Source organism: Anneissia japonica, unplaced genomic scaffold (assembly GCF_011630105.1).
Source record: "Anneissia japonica isolate Jap-2015-1 unplaced genomic scaffold, ASM1163010v1 scaffold287728_len311106_cov174, whole genome shotgun sequence".
NCBI lineage: Eukaryota > Metazoa > Echinodermata > Crinoidea > Comatulida > Comatulidae > Anneissia > Anneissia japonica.
The window spans coordinates 67,456-76,697 of record NW_022700489.1 but is presented as its reverse complement, the minus strand read 5'-3'; the positions used below and the strand labels follow the sequence as shown (position 1 = coordinate 76,697).

The 9,242-nt window shown below is 32.5% G+C and overlaps 1 protein-coding gene across 1 annotated transcript in view; it reads left to right on the top strand.

Annotated features, from left to right (window-relative positions):
- The window catches only part of LOC117103333 (histone deacetylase 6-like), a 77,421-nt gene that overhangs the window by 8,005 nt on the left and 60,174 nt on the right, over window positions 1–9,242 (top strand). Inside the window, exons 2-4 of the mRNA XM_033243872.1 lie at window positions 2,937–3,035; window positions 5,188–5,222; window positions 6,804–6,857. Of these exons, the coding sequence (XP_033099763.1) occupies window positions 2,985–3,035; window positions 5,188–5,222; window positions 6,804–6,857 (140 nt within the window). The 5' untranslated portion in view covers window positions 2,937–2,984. The remainder of the gene's footprint in view (window positions 1–2,936; window positions 3,036–5,187; window positions 5,223–6,803; window positions 6,858–9,242) is intronic.

The following is a 9,242-nucleotide window of genomic DNA, read 5'->3' as shown; positions in this document are numbered from 1 at the left end:
GATTCATTATTTTCACTTGACTCGCATAAATAATTTTGTTTGAAGAACATTTATATGCAGTTGTACTTCGCAGCACTTCACTTGCAATTTGCAATTTCTAGTTTAGAATGCATGATTGTTTACTGTTGATGTGTACATACTACATCCTCTGGCAGACAATTTATTATTGATTTTTAAATAGCTTCCATAAACTTTTAATGGGCGTTTTCATGACCATCTGGCTAATGAGCATTTTATGTCCAGAGTTATCACTTGAGATTGTTATATTCTGTATTCACATTATTAAAATAATATCTGATGTACAGTACATTGGATTTTTTTTCGAAGAATATCTGCATCCAGAATTGTTCTGTCAAGTCTAATAGTAAAACCTGATGTAAGAAATTAGCTAGTATTGTAGTTGGACCATACTGAACTACAAAAATAGCCAAAAAGTGGTAAAACTATTACGTTTGCTAAAAGTTTAAGCGAAAAATGGTATGTATAATAAGAGGCCTATCTCTTTGATCTTGCAAAATTGTCAATTTTGGGGATGCTGCTTGGAAAGTAGAAGCCAATGTTCTGAAAATTGACTTCAAAATAAGCCCCAACCAAAATGATTTGGAGTAATATTTATTTGCTACAAGTCTGTTCACCTTGATTTACTTCATCTTGCCTCTTTCTTTGTCTAACTCTCTAGTACATGCAATACTGTATGTACTGCATTATGTTTCACCAATGGCGTACTGTGTATAAAGCTCATTGCATGTATTTGGCTGACCGGCCCTAGTAACAAAATGTTTTGTGATGTCATAGGAAACAGGTCGTCTTGAAACTTTTGCTTTAATCTTTATTAAAGAACATGTACAGCTAAACTCAAAACCATCTGGCATTATTAATGCATTTTTTTTTTTTTTATGTTAAAGATAGTTCAACTAAATGCACCATCTGCAAGTACAGGTATTCTTATAATTACTAATTACAGACCCCTGCAATTAAATACCACTTTTCAGTGTCCCAAATTTAACAATGTCTTTTGTATGTATTTAGAGACCAAATTTAAAAGTTGATGGAAACCCTGACCCCAAAAATGGTCTTTAATTGGAATGGACCTGTACCAAGAATTTGCTAGTACTTTGCATTTATTGGTAGAACTGTTAAAAGTTTGGTATGAACTCAAAACATTGATGAACAGAAATATTATGTAGGCTCAGGTGGGGTTTTTGTGCTTGAGAGTGCAAAGACCAATTGCAAAAGAAAAGTCCTATATCCAGCTGTTCAGATTAGATTTAGTGTCAACAATATGTTTAAAACTGAATGCAATATCTCTAAAAGTGCACGTGTATATTAATGACCAGCTTTTTATGTATGTGCTCTTCTATGAATTACCATTTAAAACGGTATCATCCATTAATTTTAGGGTCATAATATACAAATTGTAATGGATTGATCATTTAAAATAGTTTATCATGATCTAAAAAAATCTAATCTTTGTAATGTCTGCGACACGAATGAAGGCAGCCGAACAAGATAATTAATAGTAATTTAAATTAAGGACAGGATTTCTTTGCGATTAAATGATAACGTTTAATTTGCAGTATGATGGATGTATCTATGGAATCCTATTGTACGCTAATTAACTTGTCTTCTCCAATTAGCACTACAAATGCGTAACAGAATATACAGACAGACATGTAGGGGCCGGACAGACAGGAAAAAGTTCAACATTTAAAAAAAATTAGGCCTAATTGTTGCAATGCTATTTAGTTGTAACTTAATTTCAACTGTTTCTGAAATGAATTTGATTTGTGGTTATTGCTTGGCAGGTAGTTAACATTCAGTGTAGCATAGTTTTACGATAACTTATTCTCTGGATCTTTAGTCCTTATCCCACTGTAGCGAATAGAGCCAACTTGTGTTCGATGTTTTGTTTTTAATTCAGGTGTACGTACGTGTAAGCTGCCATTCGTTCGTGATACGTTTGACATACAGTAGGCCTACTTTGTATCCATTAATTGTTTGTAGGCGTCTGCAGAAGTATGCTGGGGTCGATTTTTAATTACAGACAACGTACTGTTCAATACGCAAAATGTAATAATTTGAGAATTTGTTATTGTCTGTCCTTACATGTCCAACCCATCTGGAACTTTACTATAGCGAAAATGCTCAACTTATACATTTTTCTTTCCAATGAATGGACAACAAGTACCGGCATAATTTCACCCTACATTAACGGTCACAAGGCATACGTGACATACTCGGTACTAGTCTACTGATGATAGTAACGTGCGTACACAGTACAGAGGAGTTTTTTTCACTCAGACTCATCACATCGGCCCCAAGAAGCCCCTTCATCATTCATTCATGACACGTTTGACATACATTGCATTTAGCTTATTAGGGGTTCGCAGAGGTATTGTACGCTTGGGTTGATGTTCATATTTGAGTATATTCAGACAACTTGCTATTACGTGTAAGTGTCATCAGGGAACAAAATCACAAATACATTGTAGTCCCCATACTTATTTCGGTCATGGAGGAGGTTTCCTCTCAGTGGTTGCCATAAAAGTGAGTCGGTGGAATTTTTCATTTTACACTGAGGACTTTACCCAAACTTTCATTGTGCTTCAAAAAAACTTGCATGCACTGCTTTTATTTATACCGCTTTATGCTATGTTTTTAAAATCCTTTTACGTATGATCGGTGTCAGGCCGTACAAAACTGTGATTATTTAGCCATACTGTAGGTGGTTGGCAGGCCTCACCAAAATCACCATCGGGCCGCATTTTACCCACGTTTCCTCTACTGAACCCTCAATCAGATTGTGTCCACTGCGGAGGTTCATACAATGACCTTCATTCGTTTTAGGCTCTGTAGCTGATTAGAGGATTACCCATATGCCTTTTACCAATTACAATCCTTGGTTAAAGTTTTCTGTCTTTTTTTTTTGTCTTCAGTTAACTTAATTTTGATGAGATTTTCAATAAATTGATCTGACATTCAGAATGGATGAACAAGATAAAGGAAAATCAGCAAGTGTAACCAAAAAAAAGCAGGTTGGTTCTCAACTTTTCTTAAAAACCATTTTCTGTGATTGAGACAATTTAACTACAATTTTGTGAATCATACATCACCTTTGAAGAACATCATCATCATCACCATCATCATAACAGCCATTATCGTCGTCATTATCGTCATTGTGATGTCATATTGATTATAAATTGATTGTCATTATCATCATTGTGATATCATTATCATCGTCATCATCATCATTGTTATCTCATTCTTCAATAACACGAGGGTCTAGACACAATCGCCTACGATTTACATAGTTATGAGACCACCAATTTCTAGACGTATGCCAAACACTTCACCTTCATCGTTAACAGGGTCAATAATATGACCAATCTTCAAATTTATCTGCCAGCTTGTGTCTAGTTTTGAACACTTTCCTACGAAGTAGTACTCCGTCTCCAACTTTTAATGAATTTGTACATTGGAACTGGGTTTATGACGATGCTTCACCTATGCCGCAGCTGACTGGATTCTAGAAGAAAGAACTTTATAGCATTGTTCATGATATTAGCTTCTTTAATAACAGAATAATCTTCTGACTAATCATTTTCCAACTCGGTCCAATGGAATTTCCAAACTTCCCCGCCCAAAAATCTTCTCAAACTTGGGGGCCGTCTTATATGCGGGTTGCCTTATAGACGAGTACTGTATATACTACGGTAATCGTATAATGTATATATGCAGAGCTGTAATTTAGTAAAGGTATTGTATTGTTTTCTTTGACAGAATACCTTTTTATTTCTTTAATAAAAGCAAACAGAAAATACAAAGATGAAATTGCAAGAATTATTATTATTTAATGTTGTATTAAACATTTCTCAAAAACAACAGTAATATATTTTCCTTCAAATTTGATCCTTGAAAAAGCCCTGTCCAAACTATTGTATATCAAATTTTACATGACTTGACTTTACAAACTTGAAATTTTCGCTTTTAGAGAGTTAAAGTTTGCATTAAAAGGTCCCGAAAGTGGACCTGGGGGCGAAACCCCCGAAAATTTTGGCAATTTAGGGGTTTCAAAGTCTTATTTAATTGATTTTAGAGTCTACTAATATGTAAAAAATACATAATATTTTTTTCTCCTTGACGAATTGTGCTTTTTCTCTCCGACAGGGGAGGGGGGCAGCTCTCCCCGACTGGGGACCTGGCCCCCGGCCCTCTCCCCGCTGGTGCCACCCCTGCATGTTCAGAAATTTACAATAAATTGTTGTACACCCTTTTTGAAATTTTGCAGGATTGTATAATCTATTGATATTGTTATATGTAGAATTTTAATTACAACCATTTGTTTATTGCAAAGTTATTAGCGATAATTACAGATTCGTTGTTTTGCCTCGAAAACATGTCAGGCTCGGTATTGCTGCAAGTAAGACATATTTTAGGGATTTATCATGTTTGGGCAATCATATGCACTGCCTACTACTTATACCACTAAGTTGTAGGTGGTGCTATTTCCCAATAGTCTCATTATTGAGACCTGAAATTTTCACAGGTAATTCAGGTGTGTTGAATACTCCCAAATCAGTTACGTTGTTTTGCCTCGGGACGGCCTTGAAAAAACCTGCCATTTGTCGCAATGCTTAATTTCAAACAGGCACCCAAAACATTTGAGAATCAGAATTCTGAACAATTTTTTAGGTTGTTGCATTTTATAAATTAAAAGAAGATTTTAGTGAAAAATATTTCTGCAAAATATCAATCATTAAATCTAATTTCAAAGTATTTTAAAATAGTTTTTAAAATACAAATCTTAATAACATACCTAACATCCAAATTAAATTTTAATCACGATATACTGTACATTCAAAATGCACACGTACTCAAGTGCTTTAAAGTGCATGCAGAGTAAAAGGAATAAATAAATACTATTGATTTCAGAATCTTTTTGGAAGCTACTGTTTTATCACATGGCTGATATCCAATGAATTAAACATTCATAAATTTGCTAACTCAACCAACTTCCATCAAATAAACACTGTTTTAAAGAAGAATTTATGCTGAATCTACGAATACAATTTAATTTTGAATTTTTGTTCTACAAACAGCTGTTTTTTACAAAAGTTGGTCAAATGGCGGCTTTATAATTTTTATACAACACTTTTTAACAAGCTGTTTCTTTCATTTGTTGTACAGGAAGTAGGAAAGAAAAGAATAGAAGATCCAAAAGGGTAATATTTTCTTATTTAACCTTTCCTTTTGTAATTGACCTGAAATGATATTGTTTGCACACCATTTATGTGTTGTTGCTGTTTTTTTGCAGTTTTTTGTGCGGAAACTACTCAAATTTATTTTTCAAAAATAAATTATTACATAAAGTTAATTTATAAAATGTTTTTAGAGCTTTAATTTAATTTGAGTTGTTTTTAGTAGAATTTTAGAATTGTTTCAATAAGATCCTATACTCATGACAGACAGTGGACCACAGGGGTGGATACAGAATTTTTCAAACAATGGGGCACAACATATTCAAAATAGATAAATGATATCGCCTTCAATATATATATGTGCCTTGAAATTTTAAAAGTTAATAGTGGAAATAGGTGGCGGGGGATCCGCCCTGGACCACAGTAATTATTAACAGGAATCTTTTGTTCTGATATTTCCCAACTGAAGGGTACAGTTGATGTACTGTAGTGAAGCTACGTGCGATGCTAAATTAAGAAGAAAAGAAAAGGAAAGAAAAAGAAAAGAGAAAAATAAAGACAAGAATAAAAAAGATATCATAATGACTCACAACACCCTGCAACCCCTTCTCCACTTCAAAAACTGTCATAACTCCTTTGATCTATGCTGCCCGATGGTGTAACCACTGGGGGACAAGGGGAAAATATTTATCTTTGAAAAATCTTTATAAATGCCCTTTTCATCCCCTAAAAGTGCCTAAAAACCTCAAAAATATTTTGGTAAATTCATATGCCTTTTTGAGGTCTGTTTTTTTTTTTTACCCAGATATACAATGATCATTCCCATGACTAATGTCTTTGCTGGGAAAAATATCCTTACAATTTGTTGTACTGTAGTATTTCTTTGTCATGTGAATTGGATATTGGACCAAATGCAGATATGCCATTAATTGCATCTCAGCTAAGCCGAGACTTTTTTAAGAACATGTTTTATAGCGAACTTGTGTTTTTTAGAGATTATCAAAGGAGGGCAGGAAAAAAAATCAAAATTATTATTTGTTTCTTATTTTCAAAGTGATTTTTTTTAAGAATCTTCTGTATGAGAAAATAAAAATGAATGAATGAATGTAAACAGTGTATTTTTGAGATATTGAGATTGATTGCTTTAAATTTTTATAAATAAAGGAAGAAATATTTATTTATTTAATTAATTATATATTTATTAAAAATTTATTTATTAAAATTAAATGTGTATTAAATAAATTTGTTGGGTCTGATAACAAATATTATTGTATAATATGTTTTTTTATGATCCATATATCAAGTACAAGTATGAATGGCGTTTACTATAGAACTGACTCAACATTTTGCCTGCTTCCAGCAACGCTTAGTCATAAGTGCCGATATGACGACCGTGGTCTAGCTGATGATATCGGCACTTATGACTATGTCGTGCTGGAAGCAGTCGAAATGTCGAGTCAGTTTCATGAGTTTACTTGATATTTAGGTCATCAAAGAAGAATGTGCTATGAAATCGTAGATGATTATCAGTTTCTTGATCGATAAAAATTTTTGGATCTGACATTATTAAATCTGTTTTATCGTTCATCTTTTCTGTGTGGACAGGACTGGTATTGTTAAAGATGAGAGGTTTTTACTGCATTGCTGTCCATTTGGAAGGTAAAGATTCCTGTTTTGAATATAAATTATTGTGTTTATTGCCATAAGAAAAAAATAAGTAAGAGATAAAGAGAAATAAAATTACCACTATCATTGGATTGTATTTTTGAAAAAAATTTGATTACAAGAATTACAGGAATTTTCTTATTTATATAATTTTTTTTTTTTAAATACTTATTTCACAGTATACAAAAATAAATGCTTGTAACTATATTCCTTCTAAAATATTATAATTTTATATTTTTGAAAAATCTCTTACTGTGTATAATCCTTATATTTTTCATTTGATACGGGTATTTAGACAATCTTTATATTTTATATTACTGTAGATGAACTATCTCAAATACATTAAATATTTACAAACAATTATTGAAAAATTGTATTTATATCATAACATATGTACTCTACACACACCCATGAGTGCATCTGACCTTCATTGACTGAATATTTTCACTTGACTTCCTCATGATATTTTTGATAAATCAGCCGTATAAATGTACAATGTACTAAAAGTAAACAAAAGGATCAACATTTGCACTGAGAGTTGTTTATATCTTTTGCTGTCATTTAATAAATTTGTTTTTAAAGATGTACTTGCTGTCATGATCTAAATTAGAGAGAAAAATAGAATTAATCTACTAATTTCACAGGTGGGCAAGGGAGGCCTGACAGTGATGTGTTTGCGGCCCGCGAAAATGAATGAAGCCCTACGTGTGCCCGCCAACCATCTTTGACTAGAAAACACCTTGTTTTTTGCAGCCCGGGAAACACCTTGTTTTTTGCAGCCCGGGACTGATCACCTGTAAAAAGTATAAGTACTGTAAAACTGAGAATAAAGTGGCATATTCACTGTGACCCTCCTACCCATTTTAATGCCTTCCCCTGCTCCACTGTAACTCTATATTTTAATTTGTGTGTTTAAGCAAGTTATTAGCTTACAATGAAAAATTTTAATAAGAAAAAAAATGTACCCGTCAATTAATTGACAGTTCATGTATTCTTTTGCTTTAAACCATTAAAAATAGGATTTTTGTAGATCCGTCTGTAGATCTGCGAAAATTACATTCTTTATCTGTTTCTCGGTAAAAATTAAACTTATTATGAACCCCTTAAATTTAAATATTTAATGGCATTTTTAAAGAGTACCTATTTTTAGCAAATAGTATATAAAAGTAATTTATTTTTATTTGTTTTATGTTATTAATTTAAGTTTGTGTTAGTGCAATAACTTATCCCAAACATCATAAGAGTAATGTTTCGTCCAACACAATTAACATCACATCACACATTACAGTAATTTATATGACTATTTATGGATAAGAAAATTCTATTAGAACTATCCTAATAACAGAGGCCATTGAGATTACTATGTGTATAAATTAGAAGAAAAAGCAAATTATTTTATATACAAACGGAGCGAGATTTGACAACTTCTGTTTACAACCGCCATTAAACAACTGATGCATTTTATGTATATAAGATCTGGTGTAATAGTGTGACCTATATTAAGACAAGGTTCATGCTCAGTGGATGTTGCAGTATAGACAATCGAAATGAAGGGATTTATCTTTTTTTTAAATCTTTGTTATGAATTTATTGTTTTTCGTACTCAAACATGTCACTCCACCTAAATCTACGAACATTGTTTTTTTTTTTCTGTCTGAAAGACAATTATTAATGACTTTACAAGCTTTGAGTTATTAGAAGCTGCATAATTCAACCATTCCTGCTTGAAAATGTCATCAGCATTTCATTTATAATTAAAATACATATGTACATGTTTATACTACTTGCAAGAACTTTCAATTTTATCGCAGATTGCCGTAATTGCAATTATTTTCATAGAATTTCAAACTAATACAGATACTTTCAATGCAGAATTACAGTGAACCTCAACCTACAAAGTGTAGAAAATGTGGTCGTTGCGATAAGTACAATGTAGACTGAAAATCTATTGGCCTTCCAGGATGGTGGGCAGGGGCTTAAGCCTGTTTTATGCTGTTGTTTATAGTACACTTTGGTTGGAGTGATGCTTTTTTTTTTTTCATTTTTATCACAGCAAACACGGGCTGTCAAATCCCCCACCTTTTAACAATTTCCAAATCCTTGTACCTGTACAGTTGAACTTGCCTTAAGTCGAATCCAAAATGCCATTGAAATATTGTTGGACTTAGATAAAATTTGACTTTAATAACAGATTTTTAATTTGGCATGTAAAATAAGATCGACTCAGAAATGATTAGACTTAGGCACAGTCGACTTTAGGCAAGTTTAACTGTACATTAGGAAAATGATTATGATAATGTGCCATAAGTTTGGGTTTTTTTTTCATAAATTTCACTTTTTCATCCATACAGTGTTAGCTCCAGAAATTTACCTCTATGG